The 23,639-nt window shown below is 38.8% G+C and overlaps 1 protein-coding gene across 26 annotated transcripts in view; it reads left to right on the top strand.

Annotated features, from left to right (window-relative positions):
- The window catches only part of celf5a (cugbp, Elav-like family member 5a), a 219,096-nt gene that overhangs the window by 166,130 nt on the left and 29,327 nt on the right, over positions 1-23,639 (top strand). For 13 of the 26 annotated variants that reach the window (XM_084416132.1, XM_084416118.1, XM_084416135.1 and 10 more), the window contains exons 4-6: positions 4,281-4,409; positions 6,043-6,122; positions 18,299-18,472. In XM_084416132.1, the coding sequence (XP_084272258.1) occupies positions 4,281-4,409; positions 6,043-6,122; positions 18,299-18,472 (383 nt within the window). The remainder of the gene's footprint in view (positions 1-4,280; positions 4,410-6,042; positions 6,123-18,298; positions 18,473-23,639) is intronic. The other 13 variants (XM_084416128.1, XM_084416125.1, XM_084416116.1 and 10 more) reach the window with 3 other exon arrangements.

The raw sequence follows: 23,639 nt of genomic DNA, 5'->3' as shown, positions 1-23,639 counted from the left end.
TTAGTTTTTGCATGGTGGGATGTCAGCATTTGCGTTCATACACAGTTTAGTTATTTACAGAAGTGACAACCGCATTCTATAACCAAACTCACGCCTGTGAATTTTCAGGACCACAACCACATCCTCGGAAAACCCTTGCTGTGTGAACGGAACCGGACTGGACAACTAGTTGTCTGTTTTCGTGCTGGTTTTCGTGTGTTGTTTCGCTTTCGGTAACTTACAGTGATTGGAGAAAAACGTTTCAGTTTTGTGGATGTCGCCATCTTTGATATAGATGTAGATAGTCTTTGATGTAGATAGTCGACATAGTCACTATGATTACTGGTAAGAGAATATGGGTTTGACTCCCATTGCACGTTCATACAGACTGCATTTGAGGCGCTACTGTAATTCGCTTTTTGAACGGTACGTTTCAAGACACCTGTAAGTAAATGCGGTCGTCAATTCCAAAAACTCACAGTGTGAACGTAGCCTATTTGAGTCCTTAATATGATTACATTCACACACAGTTCGGTAATTTACGGGAGTGACAACCGCATTCTGTAACCAATTTTCAGGAATCTCAACCGCATTCTCGGAAAACCCTTGCTGTGTGTACTGGACAACTAGTTGTCTGTCATGTCATACAGTACATTTTGAGACTCACCCCTGTAAGTAAGTTGTTGTCAATCCCAAAAACTCATTAACATAGTCATTAGGATCACCATATTTGTGGGTCTGAGGCATCAAGTATATGAAATCCCATATTCTGTCCTCTTTATTTAAGATATTTACTAGTAAACTCCCAGCTATAGTCAATGCCTAATAGCTTTGATTCTGCAGTCTAGCAGCATACTTCTTATAATAAAGATAACGAATATCACTCATGATATTAAACAAATAAGAATTTGCTCTCAGTCATATCACAAGGACGTACATGTAAATTCCCTTAGACATGAAGCTAGCAATCTTATTCACCCCTTAATGTGTGATGTATTAAACAAACTCTTCCCAGCCGCTGAAGTTGATGAAGCTTGATAGGAGTCATTTTTTGAGGCGGTATCACAGCTGGTGGGGCCGGACCCAATATGAAGGACACAGGGGAGTAAAGTATGCAAATATCACGAGTGCTAATCAATTAAACGTGCGATGAGAACGCTGCAGCACACCTTAATGTCACTGTAGTGATTGAACGCTCTATCAAAGTGCACTTATAGTTCAAAATAATATGATACTGTACAGCATGTGTTACACTCCAGTGCCTTTTAATGAATCTGTTGTGGTCGTGCTGTCGATAAACTCACTTTGCTTGCTTATTTATGGACTGCGACTGCATTATTGACTGCAGTCGACTCTCATAACCTTTTGTCATCTGACTAAACAGAAAAAAGTTGAATAATGCAAGATTGCGATGCTATTCTATACGTTCCTTTATATGTAATGCAGTCTGTGTTGTATTCCAGTATTTCCTAAAATGGATTGGTGTGCGATTGTGTGATTTTCTTTTCTGTGTAATGTCAGTCGCAGTGTCTGTTTTTATTTTCTTAGGGCGTCCCTGTGGTGATGCTTTATCCCTCATCCCTGTCAAAAAGAGTGATGAAAACATTCTCTGGCTGATTTATTTTATAAATCGCTTGGAGGTTCTCAAAACTTTTGCGGTTTATTGAATCATGGAAAAACAGGAGTATAGCTAAAGTGATAAATAAAATATCCAACGATTTAAAGGGAAACGCATTAAAGGAATGTTTCGCCCAGAAATCTAAATTCTGTCATCATTTGCTCACCCTCATCTATATTTTCTTTAGAGAAATTGTGAACACTGCTGGTTGAGGTTTTCCATGCAATTGCAATGAATGGGGACTGAAACTTGAAATATAGTTATATGGTAGATGTGTGTTAGAAACAGACTGAAGTCAGAGAGTTGAACTTGAGAGCTGATTTGCCAACTAATTATTCAGATTAGTTTTGTGATTCAATTAAAAGGTTTGACTCAAATAATGATTTGTTCTCAAATCTGACAAATCATTTTGACCGGTTTTGATTAAAAAAAGAAGAGATTTGACTCAATTTATTTCACGAACCCAAAAATCATTCAGACGAAACATTAGAAACAGAAGAGAATTTTCACTGAATAGTATGGTAATTTTTGAGAGACTGAAACTTACACTCTTCATGTATTATATAATTTGTGGAAAAGAGCGACCACCACATCCTACAAAATGTCTTTTGTTTTCCACAAAAGAACAAAAGTCATAGGAATTAGGAATTTTTGATTGGATGAACCATTCTTTTAAGTTGTCGTCACGCTATATACTGATTTATATTGTGTGTTACTGTTAAACTCTTTCCGGCCATAAGTATTATTCCATTCAGCTGTCAGCCATGGGACAGCCGCAAGGGTGTATTTTAAAGCACGCTACCACAGCAGCGCTTGTGGCATAAATATTGAGGTGAAGCACACGCGGTATTAAATTCATACAGGTCAGCTTCGTACATTAATCCAGAGTCCCATCACCCGTTTCCTTGAGCTGAGACGTCACAAGAAGCACGACAAGACCTCAAGGCCACATCCATGCGAATCCGTCCAGGAACTCAACCAGCCTACCTTCAGATCGGAAGATCCCCCCAGGTCCCATCCCCGCCCTTTTATTTTCCAGTTCAGGGCCTTCTTTTTTTGCAGATAAATGCTCTCCGATGTAACGTGACAGATGTCACAATGCATCGCCTCTATTTTGATACATACCCTCTGATCCTGCCACAAACGATAAAGAGCGCGCACAAGGCCCAGACAACGTGCTGACACTCGTGATTATTTTAGAGCGCGTCATTGCCGCGGCGAGACACGGAGCCGGCCAGGTTCCAGAGCGAATGAAGGAATATCAATACGACTAAGACTGAGGTAGACTCAATAGACACATCCATCCCATTGACACATATTCAAAAAGATCAATGCAATGATAAAGTTGTAGGGTTAGTTGGATCACACTTCTGTTGAGGCTGCAAGACACAATTTTTGACCCAACCTTGTTTTTTTTTTTGAGGAAAAGGAAAATGTGCAGAAACTGAAAAATATTGTGTTAAATTGTTAAATAATTCAGTGTTTCATTATTCATAATTCAGTTTCAGTGACTCTACTTTTCTACAGGTTACCTCATTATGTCAGTTCATGGCAAAAGTGGATGTCTATGAGTGAAACTTGGTCAAAATGAATTGGTTTGAGTTGGGTAAACTTAAAATGTATGAGTATTTAGAACTTTCTTTTTGTTTTGAGTTCACCAAACTGACACATTTTAAGTAATCAGGATGGAGCGCATAAGGTTGGTTTGAGAACAGGTATTAATTGCTCTAAATTGCTGTACTCGTTCAGCAATTGCTATGCTATACTAATGCTATCAAAGCATTGTTACCACTTTGCAAGTTAGCACGTACTGAATTGTCTAGTTAAAGCTAACCAAGTTTCAACTACTCAATTTTTTTAAGTTGAGATTACATGATGATACATTAGCTTACTCAAATATTTCAAGTTAAGAGCAATTAAAATATATGAGTGCAATATAAAAATCTCCCAGTTCTGCTTACGTATTAGCAAATTAGTAACAGTTTTGTTTAATAACAAGAATCTTGCTTTTTAATGCTAAATGATGATGAGTTTGAATTTATGCTTTTATCCCTAATAATATTCAATAGGATATTCCACTGAGTTTCTCTTGCAAAAGTTGTCAAGTTTTGAAATGATTTGGCAGTATCACCTGGCACAGTGCCCTTTATAATTTGTGATAATCATTTTTGTATAACATTCAAGATTTCAGCTCGGTCAAAGAAAGTATTATCCGTGAATGCAACCAATTACCATAGACTAAACATAGAACGGGGCAAAAACAACTCGTATTAGTTTGAATTTCAGGTCAGCGGTAGCGGCGCTCTCGGTCTATCTACACCCTCCAGAGTTTCGTAGAAAGTGCTGTCTCTTCGCAGTCTGCTTCTTCTTATTAAAGCGAGCCTCTAAGCACGACAGCTTAGCGCTATCACCTCAGGCCTACCCACCATTTCCAACATGGGGTTGAACCCAATTATCCCCCAAATTAAAATGAACAGACTTGGCACGGGGAACAATTACTGCTGCGACTCCATTCCACAAGCTAAATGGGCCAAGCAAAAGCAGTCCCTGTTTGCCCATGCTGGCCAAGGACCAAAAGTCTGAGTAGTATTTGGGTTGTGCTTACAATAGTAATGTATGTGGGTAATGGGTAGGTGAGAGGTTACGCCAGTCGTTCCATTCGCTCTGTTTTTCTTTGCTTCAGAAGACAGGAAGCTGTTCGTCGGGATGCTGAACAAACAACAGACGGAGGAGGACGTGTACCGTCTTTTCGAACCCTACGGAGTCATTGAGGAGTGCACTGTGCTAAGAGGTCCGGATGGAAACAGCAAAGGTGGGATTACATCATTTTTTTATGGCATGATGTTATATTATCAGTCAACGTGAAATTTTAGCTTTCTTGTACACATTTCTGGTATTATTGTAAATGATTAGCGGCATGTATATATATATATATATATATATATATATATATATATATATATATATACACATGTTTGTAAATGTATATTATATATACACTATATGTTTTTATGCTTTTGAAAGTAGTTACTTATTCTCACCAAAGCTGCATTTATTTGATCGAAAATACAGTAAAAACAGTAATATTGTGAAATATTAGAATTTAAAATAACTGATTTCTATTTTCATATATTTTAAATTGTAATTTATTCCTGTGATCAAAGCTGAATGTTCAGCATCAACAGGATCCTTCAGAAATCATTCTAATATGCTGATTTGCTGCTCAAGAAACATTTCTTATTATTATCAATGTTGAAAACAGTTGTGCTACTTAATATTTTTGTGGAAACTGTTGTACAGTACCATTCAAAAGTTTGGGGTAAGATACAAAAAAAAAAAAAAAAACTTTTATTCAGTAAGGACATATTAAAAGTGAAAATTTAATTAAAAACTGAGCATTAGTAATAATTGATAATTGAACAAATACAAAACAGTTGTAATAAATTGTAATATTTTAAAACATTACAGTTTTGATCAAGTAAATGGTTGAGAGTAAGAGACTTCTTTCAAAACCATTAAAAAAATTTTGGAAATTATTCCAAAGTTTTGACTTTTGACCTGTGTATGCTGTATACTGGTAACACCCACTTTCACAATCTATCAAAACTCTCCCTACATTTTATGTTCTCTTTGCATAGTCTGCTAAATATAATATTAAAATTTAATGAAGACATTTTATGCTGTCCAAGAACCAACAATTTGTTCTGAGTTGTCGCTCATTCAACATTGAAGACTCTTAAGAGATGGAGAAAAAGAACACATATTTGAACATTAAACTTTTTATAGACTCCATTGTTTGCCCACCGAGGCTTTAGGGACACTGCAAGACGCTAATACAGCCTGGCATTTGGAAAAGCACTGTGGGAGTCGGAGTTTTCCCCTTGCCAGTGTTACGAAAATTGCTGTAGGATTATTTCTGCTACTTAGGGGGTGGATCTGTGAATATCCAGTCTTATGGAAGAGAAGAAAAGGATAGATGTCAAACCATTCCCTGTACAATAAGACAAGAAAACTACATTTCATTTAGCTCCTAATGTGTTTCATTTCAAAGCCTGTTTCTGCCAAAAATGCTTAATTCTTAAATAAAAACTGTATAAAACGCGTTACGCTTGTATAAGGCACATTAAGACCTATCCTTAATATTTTGACAGGTTTTTCAACGGTTTTCAATACGACTGCTCTTGAATCCCAAAAGGGTTTGAATTCTCGTGATGAATATCTGCGGCGGCGTTTTAAAATGATATCAATTATCCCGTATTTTGAGATTTGTTTGCATAGATGGGCATGTGGCAGTAAATAGCTCGCTTGTTGCATCAGCACAGTCTCTAGAGGAGAAGCTTGCTTACCGTTGGAGGGCTTTCTGCCTCTCTCCAGTGCTTTAATGCGCTTCTCTACGCTGTGGCTAAAGTGTTTGTGTACCTTTGTGTGTGTCTTTTTTTTTTCAGGCTGCGCCTTTGTAAAGTTCTCCACACACGCTGAAGCTCAATCCGCAATCAGCGCCCTGCACGGCAGTCAAACCATGCCAGTGAGTACACACTCCTCTATAACACACACACACACGTGTACACAGAAAAAATCTTTTTCACTGATGCTTTCTTTCTTTGATGTTCCTTCGACAATCAGCGGTCGCGATGACTTTCATACACCTGTCCAAATATATTTCGGGGTCACTGTATCATTCTAAGGGCTATTTTGAAAAAAATCTAGTTTTCAGTGCTTAGAAAAATTACTTTTTGTATTCTTTGAGTTTTATATGGTTTTGAAAACCTTGTTCAAATTTAAATTTAAATTTAAATTTAAATTGAAGGTGAACCAGGCAATTAAATCAATTCCAAGCACACAAGTAAGACCAGATCAGTCACTTCCACTTCCAAACTGCATATTTGGCCATATTGTTTTGTTGAATAGCTGCATTGCCAGCATATCAGCAAGTGGCCTTTGTCCGGCCGTTTCAATCTCGAGGACTGGACGCTGAGCCATAAAAAGCCGGCTATTCAGCACAGCCTGTCTGAATCACACAGCTATTCAGTCACACACACATTGTTCGGCTCTCAGAAGTAGCTCACACGCTGCTGTTTTATTTGCTAAAAGACTCCAGTTGGATACAAACGAGTTATGGAATTTCGAAATGCATTTTAGTGAGTGCTTTTTTTCTTTTTCATTTTCCACAATGCAGCGGCATTTTTAAAGAAACGGTTGACCCAGAAATGAAAATTCTGTCTTTATTTTCCATTCACCCTCATGTTGTTCCAAACTTGTATGACTTGTCCTGGTCATTTTTATTTCCTGGTAAAATGTAACTGATAATTTTTAGTTTAACTGTCCCTTTAAGAGAATGAAATGGCCAGAGAAACGGTGAGAGAGATGGATCTGTGGTGTGATCCGCTCTCTGTATAACCTTTAGGGTCAACTGAGGTGCAAATGATTCAGGGACATTGAAATATAAACCACAGTTCTAAAATCTTCACCTCACACACACTCAGACATCCTTTCCTCTCTCCTTCCCTCCATCCTCCCGGGACATTAGGCAATAGACTTGTTTACCTCACCTTTCACCACATTGACTGGTGAATTATTCATTGGCATGTACTGAGGTGGGAGTGGAAGAGCGAAAAAGAGAGAGAGAGCGCGAAGGAACGCCAGATAGAAAAGTAAAAAGAGAGAGGTAGAGAGACAGAGGAAGAGTGGAGGAAGCTCACAGGGGAGGGATGGAAAAGGTTTATAGTCATCTCGGAAGGTAAATTGATTATGGAAAACCTTACCAGCCTCCATTCTCTTGAGTCTGAAGTTGTAGAGGGAGGGGTCACGACTCGCACATCTCCCAGGTGCCAAAGTGAGATGTTTAGCCGAGATAATGGAGTTCTTCTCAAGGCAGGGCTTGATGAAGCACTCATCTATCTGCAAACTCTTCAAAAGAAGCAATGGCGAACTTACCAAACACCCACCAGCCTCTCACGCCCTCGGTCCGCCATCAAAGAATCTCATGCTGCTCGCAGTTACTAAAGTAACACATGATTTGAAAAATATCCAATCATTTTGATAACTAATACATCAAAGCAAAATGCTCTGTGACGTGACGTGTTTCATGTCAGAATGTATTATTGACGTTTCATTTAATTTATGTCAAACAGGGCTTCTACATTTGCGTGATTGGAATTGAAAGCACAACAGAAAAAGGTGTGATGCGTCAAGTTTACACCTTCAAGTAATACGTTTGTTCAGGCCAAAGTACAATACTGAACATGAAACTGTATTACAACCAATTAGAGCATTTTTGTGTTTTGACCAATCAGATTTCACTGTGGGTGGGGCTATATTGTGTGAGGCGATTCGAATAAAAACCACGGCATAAATAAGTGTGACGTGACAAATTTACAGCGTCATGTAATTGGTTTATCCAGATTAAAAGTACAAGAGAAAATGACAACCAATCTAAACGTTTTGATTAATGAGATTTCACTGTGGGCGGAGCTACGTTGCGTGAGGTGGTACTTATAAAAACTGCGGCAGAAATAACTGACGCGACAACAAGTAATTTGTTTGCCCTGACTAAAAGTATAATGAACGAAATGACCAATCAGAATATATTTGATGTTTAATTTAATTTGACAAACAGGACTTTAAACCAATGAAATCTCACTGTGGGTGGAGCTACACTGCGTGAAGCAATTGTAATAGAAACCGCAGCAGAAATAGGTGTGACTTGACAAATTTACAGCATCAAGTGATTTGTTTGTCTGCACTAAAAGAACAATGACGATCAAAATGAAGACCAATCAGGACATATTTAATGTTTATGAAAAACAAGACTTTAGATCTATGGGATTTCACTGTGGAGGTGATTGGAATAGAAGCACAATGTACTAAAAGTACAATGACGAACAAATGGCAACCAATCATAATATATTTCAGATTTAATGTACAGCAATGTCAAAAACAATTTTGGACCAACAAGTTTTAAATATAGGCGGGGCTACGCAGAATTCGTGACAGAGATAGAAACCCAAAATTGAATCTGAAATGACAAAATCACAGCCAATCAGAATTTAGTTGGTTTAATTTTGAGTCAAAAAAGACCAATAAGATTTCAATGTGAGTGAGAAAAGTGCACTGCAAAAGAATTAGAAACCAAATAAAAATGTCTTAATGCTCACTGTTGCTATGATAAACACAAAAACTTCCTTTAGCATGCAAAAGTTTGCATTTGTTGCTTTGTACACCAGCCAGCCTCCCACAACCCTCAGTTCACTCTCTTGTAGTTATTACAGTAAGAAGTCCAGTGAAGAAAAGAGTGCTAATTCATTTTAAATACGCATGCATAACGCAGTCTGCTAGTGATGTGCTTGTGGGCAGCAAGAAACTGACCTTATTGCAGAAATGCTTGATGCTTGTAGTCGATCCAATCTTATATTCATCTCAAATCCCCCCGGCTCATCACAGTCAGTGCATTATCTTCATGCACACACACACACACAAGTATGCATGCACACGCAGTCCACTTTCTATGTTTCCCCCTCTATGTTTCACTTGCTAGCATAGCCATGAGGTCAGAGCTACATACTCTAAACTAATTTTTCAGCTCCAGAAGCTTGCATGTTTCCGGACTTAGCGTGGTGTGCGTATGCATATGCACAAATACGAAGAGCACATAATGTTAGAGCGAGCAGGGTTTTGACTTTAGCTTTATTCCGTGCACGGCCACCCCCCCCAGTGCCCTTCCCGTTTCGTGCTTCGGACGTGGGGCAATTAAAAATTTACACTGCCGTGCGGTAAAGCAAATTGGCAGACTTCAGGAAGGCCTTGTACAACTGAAGACCAGGGACGAAATTACGCCCGGAGAAGGTTGGAAGGGTCAAGGAACTCTAGCCCCCTGCTTCGGTCTCATTTCCAGCCGAGTGTGTACGCCAGGGATTGACGGTATTTCAACAAATACAGGAAAATGAAACTGCCGCTGCTATCTGATATTACAATCTCCTTGGTTTAGGAGAGTTTGGGCCGCCGACCGATTGCCACTGTCTATGGTTGAATGGCAATGTGTTCAGCTGGATTTTCATTTCCTCATGACTGTGTGGATATCTGCACAACAACTATGGGACAAATACTGGCCCAAAATTGCAGACAGCAATGTCTGGTTATGCACAGCCTGAGCTCGAATATGATGCTGGAGGTTTACATGCATTTTGATATAAAAACTAGTAACACTTTAGACTAGGGTCCAGTTCTCACTGTTAACTAGTTGCTTATTAGCATGTTTATTACTAGGATATTGGTTGTTCATTAGTACTTATAAAGCACATATTAATGCCTTATTCTGCATGAGCATATTCTACATCCTACCAAATACCTAAACTAAACAACTACATTATTAACTATTAATAAAAAGCAATTAGGAGTTTGAGGCAAAAGTCGTAGGTAATAGTTAGTTAATAGTGAGAATTGGACCCTAAACTAAAGTGTGACCTAAAATCTCTTCATATTTTAAAATAAAGTAGACTCGTTTGAAATAATAGCACCATAAAATGAAGTTACTTCTCGGAATTATTCAATCGCATCATTATGTGATCAAATATTTTTGTATAATGACTGCTCTGCATAACTGTTTTAGCTCCATATCTCTCATATCATCTTCGATCATGCTCCTCTTTAGTACATTTGAATACATATTTAATATACAGTGAGGAGAGCAAGTATTTGATACACTGCCAATTTTGCAGGTTTTCCCACTTACAAAGCATGTAGAAGTCTGTAATTTTTCTTCAACTGTGAGTGATGGAACCTAAAACAAAAATCCAAAAAATCACATTGTATGATTTTTAAGTAATTCATTTGCATTTTATTGCATAACATAAGTATTTGATACATCAGAAAAGCAGAACTTAATATTTGGTCTCCAGATCCTTCAGGTTTCGGGGCTGTCGCTGGGCAATACGGACTGTCAGCTCCCTCCAAAGATTTTCTATTGGGTTCAGGTCTGGAGACTGGCTAGGCCACTCCAGGACCTTGAGATGCTTCTTACGGAGCCACTCCTTAGTTGCCCTGGCTGTGTGTTTCGGGTCGTTGTCATGCTGGAAGACCCTCTGGATCATCCAGATGGTCATTGGCAAACTTCAGACGGGCCTGGACATGCGCTGGCTTGAGCAGGGGGACCTTGAGAGCGCTGCAGGATTTTAATCCATGACGGCGTAGTGTGTTACTAATGGTTTTCTTTGAGACTGTGGTACCAGCTCTCTTCAGGTCATTGACCAGGTCCTGCCGTGTAGCTCTGGGCTGATCCCTCACCTTCCTCATGATCATTGATGCCCCACGAGGTGAGATCTTGCATGGTGCCCCAGACCGAGGGAGATTGACAGTCATCTTGAACTTCTTCCATTTTCTAATAATTGCGCCAACAGTTGTTGCCTTCTCACCAAGCTGCTTGCCTATCATCCTGTAACCCATCCCAGCCTTGTGCAGGTCTACAGTTTTATCCCTGATGTCCTTACACAGCTCTCTGGTCTTGGCCATTGTGGAGAGGTTGGAGTCTGTTTTGATTGAGAGTGTGGACAGGTGTCTTTTATACAGGTAACGAGTTCAAACAGGTGCAGTTAATACAGGTAATGAGTGGAGAACAGGAGGGCTTCTTAAAGAAAAACTAACAGGTCTGTGAGTGCCGGAATTCTTACTGGTTAATAGGTGATCAAATACTTATGTCATGCAATAAAATGCAAATTAATTATTTAAAAATCATACAATGTGATTTTCTGGATTTTTGTTTTAGATTCCGTCTCTCACAGTTGAAGAGTACCTATGATAAAAATTACAGACCTCTACATGCTTTGTGAGTAGGAAAACCTGCAAAATCGGCAGTGTATCAAATACTTGTTCTCCCCACTGTAGTTTTACAATACATCTGAATATATTACAAAGATGTATTAATATATGTTTGGATTTAGAACTATATTAATGTTTTCTACTATTTAGAGATTTACATTTATATATTTAGGTTTGTTTCTAGATTCCAATTTTAATGTATATATTCTGATGTACAACTATTGCATGCATTGTTTTTAGAAAATCTCTCAATATTTATACAAATAAAATGGTCTCAATTGAAATATACATATTTCATACATAAGTTTATATATTTTTTGTTGTACATTTTCACTTTTCTTTTTTAAATGCAGATATTAAAATGTGTTGACATAAAAAAAAAAAATAATAAAAAAAAAATAATATATATATATATATCCATCAATTTCAATGGCGTTTTCAATGGTCAACACATTTTAATATCTGCATTTAAAAAAACTTGTGAAAATATACAACATTTTTTAAGCGATTGCTACAAGAAGTTGTTCTGCTCAGCTGCTCCAGTGCTGGATGTTATATGCGCAAGATAATCCTTTCTTATTATCTTATTCACAGTTAATGCACAGAGACAGATGTGTAGAGTTATATCAGATATATGGCTTAGTTAGTGCTTTTATGGTCCACGTTAACAAAGAGACCTCAAGAATCGGGAAAGCACCACGGTGGCCCCATGCGCCGCTCATTCTCGTAAAGATGCGGTCTTCTCTCTTTGATTCCAGGGCCTCGTTTCCCTCCTTCTTCCTCTGTTGAACAGCTGCACTTTTTATTCCCACAGTTTTACTCTCTCTCCTGAATCCATTTCGCTGGGTCCTGGACCTATGGGAATTCCTCTGGGTGCTTGGCGGCTTAAAATTTAATGAGAGTTTTACTTCACAGATCAACCAGCACTCTCTCTCCCCTTTTCCTCCCTCTCTCTCTATCACATTCTCCCACAAGCCTATATCTTGCTGGACCAACAAGCCCTCGGCCCTGATATTCGCTGGATGCCTCAGAGCTAAAGCAAACAAACAGTCAAGAAAGGATTGGACAAATACCAAATATTTAGAAAATTCATAGCTCCAAACTGAGGACTAAAAGAATATTGAAATTCTTATTTTATTTGCATTGCCCAAGAACTAAGAAGTAAATATTTTGTTCTCCTTCTTAATAGCTTAAGGTGATGTGCAGAACATCTAGGTTTTCAATAAATACTCTGAGCGCTGCAGATAATCGCATTTGAGGTTAATATTAAAATGACAGCTTAGGCCTACAGTTTACATACAACTTAATACCAGTAGTTCAAAACGTTAAAGGCATAGTTCACTCAAAAATGTATGTTCTGTCATCATTTACTCTTGTTACAGGGAAAACAAGTTTTTTTTTATATATATATATACAATGAAGGTGGATGGTGAACAAGGCTGTCGAGCTCTAAAAAGTACAAATAAACACCATAAAAGCTTTAAAAAAGTCAAAATGTCTTGCACTCTATATTCCAAGTCTTCTGAAGTAAAACAATATGTTTAAAACAGAGGAACAGAGTGACATTAATGTTATTCACTGAAAATCCTAGTCACCATTCACTTTTATTGTATGGAAAAGAGCAGCTTCGGCATTCTGCAAAATATCTTCTTTTGTGTTCCACAGAAGAAAGAAAGTCATAAAGGTTTGGAACGACATGACGGTTAGTAAATGATGACAGAATTGTAATTTTTGTCTGTGTTATCCCTTTAATCAGTGGGAAAAGGACGCTGCAGGTCCCAACATTGTCCACCGTCTAACTTTTTACATATCTCGCCAGTCTTCTCTAAACGCCAAATGTTTTTATTCACAGATGTCTCAGTTTCCCTTGAGGAAAATAATTACCCAGAAATAATTTTAACTGCTTTGGTGATAAAAAACCTGAAGGGATAGAAGATAAGGAGTTTTTTTTGGGGGGAGATTGTCTTGCATTTGGGCATCTTGTGGTACAATTCCTGACCTGCAAAGTTCCATTTTGTTTAGTCGTGCAGAACGCCAAATGAACAGTGACTGAATGCATTGATATTGTCCCTGGTAATGATATCCTAACTAAGCAGTTGAGGAAACAATACAATAAAAAGTTTGGGGAAGGCTAAGGGCATGAGGGTTCAAACAGAGTGAAATCGAAAATCAAATCTGCATTTATCCTCCCCAGCGACTGGCTTTCGTTGCGTTTCTGGCAACCCCTTCAAACGCCCACATGAGTGCCGTATGCCTAGAGCCAGAGTTGTTGAGCTTGGATGTGCAGACTGATTGCTTTGTTCTCGGCCCTCACTAAGTGTTCCGACAACAATACAGAGCACAACACTGACCACCTACTTTTTCAGCAGTCTTTGTTCTGGTTTTCCAGTTTTTTTTTTCTCATTTACCATAAGCATTTTGAGCATTTGTTTGATAAAGAGTTTTAATCTGGATCAGCCAGTTCTGTGGTAAACCAGAACATTGCAGCATTCGATTTAAAGGTGCTGTATGTAGGTTTTTGACTGTAGTAAAGCATAAAAAGAAATACCGTAATATGTTTGCAGGTATTTAGGAAACATGCTGAGTTCACATACTCGTTTCTCTGAAAAACAATGTTATTTTACTTTGAAATGTGCGTTCCGTGTCGAAATGTCTGTTTTTGTTTTGGTCTGTACGATATCGCACGTCAGTTTTCCCAATAGTATTTCGCCATCACAGGTTGCCAGTTGGTGGAAAACACAGCATATTGCAGCCATGGAAGCCAGCGAACAAACTGGGTCAGAGATCACAGATTCTACCCTACCTAAAAAGCCTCCGCACCCATCTAAAAATCTCTATGAATGGGTGCATATTAAAACGCGATATCAACTCATAAATAATCAATAAATCAGTCAACTTACAGTGTGTAAGTCTCCTCGCATTCCATTGTCAATTGACCTATGGCTAAGCCACGCCCACTCCACTCTCTCGGACAAACAGTCAACATTCGGTAACAGGCGCTAGCTGTCACAGTAGGAGACATTTCACAGGAGGCAATTGATGATTTTTGGAGACAGAAAGATTATATATCATCTCGAAGTCACCAAAGGGGCCTTAACTATGCATTGGAGGGTTATATTAATAATTTTATTGTTGAAAAGGTCGATAAGCTTCAGCTCCAGACAAAGATTTACAGTTCACAGTGTAAACGTTATAGTTTGGTGCTATTTCGCTTCAAACGCTCGCTTTATACACGCATCCTATTCGCTTTGGACGCACGAATGGATTCAAAATGTTCAAGCGTCGAACTAGACGCGATACACGCGAATTTGACGCTCTATTCGCGTTTGGTGTGAACGCAGCATAATGAACAGGCTGCGACGTCAAGATTGCAATGCTGGAATGTGTGTGTGTGTGTGTGTGTGTGTGTGTGTGTCAGAGAGAGAGAGGCGCGGGCGCGATCGAACAGTGGAAACATAAAAACATACTCCATTTTGTTCACACAGGACATCATTAAAACTGCAAAGTGTTTAGCCTACTTATATTTGTGTAAAACACAACATTGTGCTTTTGTCAAACTGTAAACTCTTGTCAAACTGTAACCTACAACTGTCACCCAACCAAAATCACACACACACACGCTGTTTAAAAGCAGAAATGACAAGAAAAAACATATAAAAACGAATGAAAACTGACTAACTGCAATGCATTTCAATGGACGTGGAAGCAGAGAATGTCCGAGTGTATTGGGTTAGCTATGCGCACTGTGATTGGCTCATCGCGTTTGGGGGCGTGGCTTAGCCATAGGTCAATTGCGCTCTTTCCTGTTGCGTGTCCTCAATCTGGCAACCCGCGTGAGCATCAAGTCTGAGCAGGAGGGGGTGGGGGAAACAAATCTCTCTAATATTTAGCATTTTGGACTGCAGTGTCCATTTCAACCGTTAGCTGTCAATCTCACATACTGTACCTTTAAAGTAAAAGGTATTTCAAAATGGTGCAATTTTATCAGTAAACAAAATCACCAGATTGCGACTTTATACTGCACTAAAAATAATGCAAGATAATGAATTGTAGTTCAGTCATTACTAAATAAAATTGGTTTATGTTCAGTTTCTAAATGTCTTTTGAATCTTAGTGGATACAAATTTTTGCGCAATATTATGCACAATTATGTAATTAGATGCTTTTTTTTTTATATTGCTGTTTAACATTGTGTTTTCCCTGCCCAGATATAGAATTTCGACCCGATGTTGGGTCATGATCCACCAGTTAAAGGGATAGTTCACTTTGAAATTAAATTTTGGAATGTTTTAGCTTAACTCAAGGACATCCAAGATGTAGGTGTCTTTGTTTCCGCAGTAGTTTCAATTTTGATATTTTTAGGTCAAACCGTTCTTGTCTGTCAGTCATATAATGCAGGTCTATGGTCACTGTCTCAAAGAGCATGCACAGAGAAGTCCAAATTAAACAATTCCCCATCGTAAGTACACATTGATGGCCTAAGACACGAAACGAGCGGTTTGTGTGAGAAAACGAACAGTATTTATATCGTTTTTACCTCTTGTACACAGCCACGTCCAAGTGATCTGAAGCCAGAACGCGCGCACACGTCACACACCAGGAAGCGCGCGCTCGCCCTCAGATCACTTGGACGTGGTTGTGTACAAGAGGTAAAAACGAAATTATAACATAATTTATAAACTAAACTTATAAAGAAATAAAAACATCTTGGATGCCCTTGAGGTAAGCTAAAACATACCAAAATATCCCTTTAAGGTCTTAAAGCACAGCCCCCTATTCAGCTGTACAGACATGGCTAGTGGCCTTCCCTGATATTCCCCCATATTGTGGCTGCTTATCGACATTTTCACATCAATTTCAGCTAGCCTCTTATCTTGGCTGATGCACAACCTTTCTCTGCCGTCAGATCACAGTCATATTTCGGCCTTTTTGCCAAAATCGATTCTGTATTTATTTATTTTTTTATTCTGACTATATAGTGCTGGAACAGAGGATGTTGTAGGCTGATAAAGGTCAAGTGTAGCATCGAATCATTGAGAGATTCATAATGAATGTGAGCGCGGCTCTCGCAGCAGGTGTTTCATTACCACGGTACGGGAGAGAATGAGTGAGACGGACTCAGAAACCCACACATCCAAGGTCAGAACATGATCATCGGTGGCCTTGTCAATCTCAAAACACACCCACGTTCTTCGGCTAATCCATTTGATATTTCAGGAGCAATATCATAACCTATCAAGTACGAAAATCTGAAATAGATTTTGTTATGTAACGGTCAAGCTGCCAAGGCTCATGTCAGTCTACTGATGCCACTAACAGCTTTGTAGATGTATTTGTTCGATTGCATGAGGTTTGATGATGAGACTTTGTTTGAAAATGTTTTTTAGTTGAACTGTTAAATTTAAGATGCATCCAACCACCTTGTGTTTGGTGGAAGAGTTGAAGTGAAATAGTCATGGTCATGCCTTTCACATAGGAACGCAATGTTTTTTGATCATTCTTAAAGGGACAGTTCATTCGAAACTCATAACAATTCATCATTTACTAACTCTCATGCCATCCCAAACCTGGATGACATACTTTCTTCTGTGCAATACAAAATAAGTTTATTTTTTATTTTTTAATTGTTGTCTGAAATGCTCTTTTGCATACAATAAAAGTAGATTTAAAAAGGCCATAAAGCACTATAAAAGTAGTTCATATGACTTGTATGCTACATTTCAAGTCATGTGATTAAAATAATTAGTTTAAAATATCTGAAAATCCATTGCAAATTGAACTTGAGTTTCAGATCAGTCCAAATGATGAATGAATCATTCAGACCCAACTCAAAAGAATGAATCATTCACAAAAGCATGATTCATTCAAGCATCTTTGCTCTCGCAAATGTGCTTAGTAGAGTTACAGCAAATGTCAAGTATGTCAATTCTTACAGAACTATAATAATTATTACCATTTCAATTATTTATGACAAAGCTGTTGTATGGCTTCAACAGATTTGATAAGTTGTGTGCAAGTTGTATGGACCACTTTTATTCAATTAAATTTTTTGATGGTTCTTTTGGTTCTTTCATTTTAATATCCATTCAGGATATTCTTTAAAAATTCTAATTTAGTTTTCTATACAGGCTTGAAATAACATGAGGTTGAGTAAAAAGGCAGTTCACACCAAGAACGATAAGTATAACTATAAAAAACGCTAAGTATAACTATAAAATTTTTATAATTATTATAGTTCTGTGAGAATATGGAAGTTCACACCACAACTAAAACAATAACAACACAGAGGAACAATAAAATTGGAATCACTTTCAGAATGTTTTTTTTTTTTTTAGCTTATGAATGGTAAAAACATCGACAGCCAATCAGATTCCATCCTGCTTAAAAGAGTTCAAGCATTTAAAGCAGCAGACGCAGTGCGCATTTAGAATAAACAGAACTTTATTATCCATTGGTGTGGACGATAACATCTTTATAGTTAACATTCTTGGTGTGAACGGGACTTAAACTACAGAATTTTCCGGGAACAATCCCTTTACCACAAGTCCATTAGATTTCTTTGTTAACATGTTGACCTGCTCTAAAATTCCACTGAATTCTATAGTGTGTTACTGTAAAGGTGCGTTCACATTTACCGTTCCTCAGCAAAATTTCACCCATGCAGATTTCGCTCGTGTTCAAGTTGGTCATGTGAATTCGCCACGCTGTTCGTATCACTACACTATTGACAAGTCTTTTTTCCCCTCAAAATTTTGCTGAAATATCGCTAATGTGACCGCACCATAATTCAGAATCAAGTGTTTATGTACATTATGAGTTGTATTTTGTGTGGTGGTCATGGGTCTCGCTTGCAAAGCGGAAGGTTAAACGCAGCCTGCCCTCTCTCCTCAGACTGGCTCCGATTCTCTCCTCCCTCAGGGCGCGTCGTCCAGCCTGGTGGTCAAGTTTGCCGACACGGACAAGGAGCGCACCATCCGTCGCATGCAGCAGATGGTGGGCCAGTTTGGCATCTTCAACCCTGCCATCGCCCTGCCCTTCAGCACCTACAGCACCTACGCACATGCGGTGAGTACCCCCCTGCCTCTCTGGGGCACTTGGACACCTCCAGGCCCGACACGTTTTGATGATCTCATAGCTGCCCATGTGCCCTCCCCGTCCCGCACGCCCACATGTCCTCGCTCACGTTCCCGGAGTGACTCAGAATATTCCATAGGAAAATCTTCACCTGGCTATTTATAGCACGCATCGGTTCCTTCAGTACGTGGGAGGTTGAAAAGCCGCAGAGAGGTTGAGTCAGTACCTAATATTCATTCATGGGGGACATTGTTCAATTTTAGGGAAGATACTATAAAACTGTTGGGGAGTAACTATCCTTCTAGTTAGTTCCTCTATATGGAGTAGATAGATATACTTATATTTATGTACTGATAAGCATAGACAAATCTTTTCTTGTAAATGCCAGGATTAATTGTTGGCATCGACCAGCGGAAGACAGCGGCATGGCAGCAGAAGACGTGTGGGGGCCGGGCCGGGATGCTGAAAAATACACCCTTATTAGCATTCATGAGATGCGAAGCGTCCGCGGGAAATGCAAATGGTCCGAGAGCAGCGTGCGGGAAGGCAGGCGGGGTGGTTGCTGTGGCTCCCAGAGGTTGGCAGTGACTTTTATCTCCCGTGTCAGAGATGGTGCAGGGTGCAGTGGCAATGACACTTTCTCTATAATTCACTGCTCCAGCCTAAGCCACAACCCACCCTTGTCGAAACCGACTGCCTTATGATATCGCATTCAGCTTGTGGCAAAGTTTGCGACTTTTTAAGTGGGTCTTCTTTTTTGCTCGTTATCTTTTCTGTTATTGACTTGTCTAAACAAGCGCATTATTTTAAACCAGATACATAGAAATAAGGCACTCACTATTTTGTTTTCCCTCATTTCCAAGTTTTACATGTGATGAAATGTACTTTTTAAAAATGTTATATGCACATCGCCTGAGATGATGACTTTAGTTTTAGTTAACAAAAACAACACATGGCAACTTATGATTTTGTGTAATGCTGTTTCCACACACCACTAGGTGTCAGTATAAGGTATGGACGAAATTGTCAACATAGCCAGAAAAGAAGACTTTAAATATACTTAGGCTGTGTCCAAAATGGTCCCATACCCTTAAATAGGGCACTATTTGAGTGGACAGGCATTTGTAGTGGTGTCTGAAACCATAGTGGACGGACGTTATCGGGTGCACTCATTCCATCCCACAATGCACTGCAATAACGGCTATACGACTGAGGTATTCACAACGGCTAGAGAATACCCATAATGCACTGTGAGAGTCGTGCGCTGAATGAATTCCCATGTCTGATCATAAGATGGAGCCGCAGCTGAATCATCCATCCATCCATCCATTTACCAAACCGCTGGTCCAATGTGGCTACAGCGTAATATCATAAAGGTAACATTTTTAATTTGATTATTGAATTGTTTAGTTAAGGTTTATACATAGTTTCCATGAGTTCAAGATAAATATTTTCATCTTACTACTAGAGCTACCAGTTTGCTAAGTTTCAAATGATTATTAAACAGCAAGCACAAACTATGCAAAATCGGCAGCCCTTCCGGCGAATTCAGTGAGTTCACTCACTCATTTTCATTCACTTCCTCAAGTGAACTATATTAGTAATGTAGGGAATAGTGAATAGGGGGCGATTTTGGACACAGCCTTAGAATTCCCCAAAACATTCTTTCTTCATAATTGTTACTCTGAACAAATGCAAATGCTAAGTAGTAAATGTTAGTGTGTTATTTGGTATAAATGATAGCCTACCTCAGATTGTGCAGCTTGTTCAGTAGATGGTAGCTTTAACTTTTATAAGCAATTACTTTACAATAGTAAAGTCGTCTGGCAGATGATAAAACAGTCTAAAAATCCTGCATTTAAGAGACAACTTAAACCAGTGCAAACCTGGCTCACAGGTATTCTAAATTTTTCATTGGTTATGAAAATCACAGTGCTACCTGTAATTGCTTAAGCAACACTGAAACAAGTATTACCCCTAACCCTACCTTTCAACCTTAACATTAATATAGGGCTGGTAGCGACCAGACGCATTCATGATATTTCTAAACTCTGAATAGAATTTTCATATTGTTTCCAAAATATCACTTTTTTGTGGCTATTTCGACTTGGGCTAGTAAGTAACCAACCAGCAAACACACGATACACCATAGCAACTACCTAGCAATGAACTAAAAACATTCCAAACACCTAAACGAGTGCATTAGCAGTGCGTAGCAGCCATGCTAGCATTGTAGCAGCAAGTTAGGAAGTCGCTAACTGCACTAGCATTTTCCATGTTCTACTGTTCACTCATTTTCTCACCTGAGCAGAGTCTGAAAGGGTTTCCGACAGGCATTCGTTGCGCCAAACAGCATAAGCTAACGTTTAGCTTCAGATATGGCAATGGTACATTTAGAAACGTGGAGGACGAGCAAATTAAGAGGCTCCTTCCACAAACACAGCTGTGCAGAGGATTACTGGGTTGAGCTGACAGCCAGTAAATTGGATTTTAGTCAGAGCAGAGGAGGGGGCATCTGAGCGCAAATTGGAGGGGTAATAGTGCTGACAACATCGTGGCAAAAGACAGATGCGTTTTTTTAAAAAGGTACATCTAACTCCTAAATCTGACAAACAGCTTATCATTCAGTATTACATGAAGATGTTGAAAATATCAGATGCGGCCCGTCCTCGTCTCTGGAGTGGAATGGGGGGCGGGGGGGTGGGGGGGTGACATAAACACGCCATGAAAGCGAGAAACATTAATTTTCTTTCAGACGCTCTTGTCAATACAAGCTGAACAGCTTTTATCTGTCTTTTTCTCCCGCTGCCTCGTGTTTGATCTTTTTCCTTTTTCTAAGCGGAGCCATCTTCATTTTCGGCTTTTTTTCTCTCTTTTTTTTTTTTGGAAGATGAATAAAAGCGCGGCTGTTGATGGAAAGCCAGAAAGATCTCTTTTACTTGACGCCAATCACCAGAGACGGTGCATTAGATTAATATGACGCACAAATTGCTTGAAAGCACTTCAGAATGTTCTGAAGCCAACATTAATGAGGGGAATGTTTGTCTGGGTATTTTGGGGAGGAGGGCGCTGAGGAGGGGGGCACATGCTCTGCTATTGACCTACATTGCCCCCTGTTGTTGGGAAATATAACAATGTTTGATATTCGAAGAGCGTTAAAAGTGTTTGTTTCTTTTTTTGGCATCTGTTTCAAACAGCATTGTAGTTTTAATGCGTCGTTTGTAAAAACAAAAACCATCTAAATGGACCATCTAAAAAACAAAACAAAATGATTGATGTGTTTTTTAGAAATATAGAATCTCACCCCTCGTTTCTCAGCAGAACTTTGTATGCTTCACTTGAAATGTCTTTTTAGGTGTAAATGGACACTTTGCAGAAATAGGACTATGTACTGTACATAAAAAACACCCTTTTTGCGCGAATTATACAAGACTAAAATACCTAAATGGAAGCGCACCTAAACATATTCTACATGTGCGTAAGTGTAAATGCTTTTAGATATGCAAGATATGTTTTTAGAATTCTTGCAAAGTAATTCATGAAGCAAAAAACAAATACATGTTGCATTCTCAGCATTGCCACAGGGGGCGCTACAGTGGACATTAGTGCAAAACTAGCTACGTACCATATTCATAATTGATTTTTGCTTCTCAAATAAATGTATCTTGTTTTAAAGATGATCATTAATCATGAATCATTGTGAATAAAGAATCAAGAATCGTGCAGTCAAGAATCTTTGATGAATGGAAAGTTTGAAAAGCATTTGTTTGAAATAGAAATGTCACTTCTCATTAATTGAACCCAATCTTGCATACCCCAGACTTTTAAATGGTAGTTTATCATGGTTTACAGAAAAAAAAAAAGAAAAAAAAAGGTTGTTTCAACTTTTACACAATTTAAATAATAAGCAAGTACATTGTGAATCCATTTTTCAAACCATGTTTTTGTCTTATCCTGAATCACTACGGTACACCTATAATAAGTGTTTATATTCTGACTATTTTAGACTGGTCGGGTCGGCACCACTGCGGAGCAGCCCAGTACCTGCATGACACGTTATAGACATAAACAGAGAGAAGTAGGTCCGGCTGCAATGTTCTTCCACAAGACACGTGCAGTTCTGTTTATTAACCACTAGAGCGCCAAAAGTTACGGACTGCAGCTTTAAAAAAGTAACTGTTCGTGCTGTAGTGACATTTTAAGTTTAGTCAACTCAAATATCCAAGTTGTCACTTAGTACAACTTCACATTTCAAATTGACTCACGTAAAATGTTAAAGCACCACGAACACTTACTTCAAGTTGAAACATCAACTTTTTTAGTGTTTTCAACATTGATAATAATAAGAAAAGTTTATTTAGCACCAAATCCACATATTCGAATGATTTCTGAAGAATAATGTGACACTGAAGACTGAAGTAATGATGCTGAACATTCGGATAAATTATGTTTTAAAATAGAAAATAGTTATTAGGGGTTCAAGCATGAAATGCTGAAACCCTATTGTAATTGTAAGGATTCGTAAAACGCATCGTGCAGGCCAAACCGTAAGGCCTAGAGACGTGAAACCTGGCCGGATGGTAGGCCTCAATTTGGGGACAACCTATCAGAGTATGACCCCGATTGGCCCATAGGTGGCGCTACAGCAACCAAAAGTACAAAATCGCCCATAACTCTTAGACCGTTTGACCTAGACTAGGGGTGTAACCCCGGCATCCTGGCCAAATTTGCCCCTTGGCCTCTGTCCATCATGGCCTCCTAATCATCCCCATATACTGATTGGCTTCATCACTGTCTCCTCTCCACCAGTAAGCTGGTGTGTGGTGGGCGTTCTGGCGCAATATGGCTGCCGTCGCATCATCCAAGTGGATGCTGCACATTGGTGGTGGTTGAGGAGATTCCCCCATCTATGTAAAGCGCTTTGAGGTCTCAGAAAAAGCGCTATATAAATGTAACGAATTATTATTATTATAGACTCAAGTGCCTTACACCACTGTGATCCCTGTGAGAAATTTTCTTTTTCATCTATTATGTCAGTGGTTACATGCTTGCTAAATAAAACTTAATAACTTTTGATGCTTTTGTGCTTAAAGGCCTTAACTGCTTGAACCCCGATAAATGCTGCTTGCAGCTTTAATTTAAAATTGTAATAATATTA

This window comes from Rutilus rutilus (genome assembly GCF_951802725.1).
Source record: "Rutilus rutilus genome assembly, chromosome: 8".
Classification (NCBI taxonomy): domain Eukaryota; kingdom Metazoa; phylum Chordata; class Actinopteri; order Cypriniformes; family Leuciscidae; genus Rutilus; species Rutilus rutilus.
This window is presented reverse-complemented; position numbering and strand designations above follow the sequence as displayed.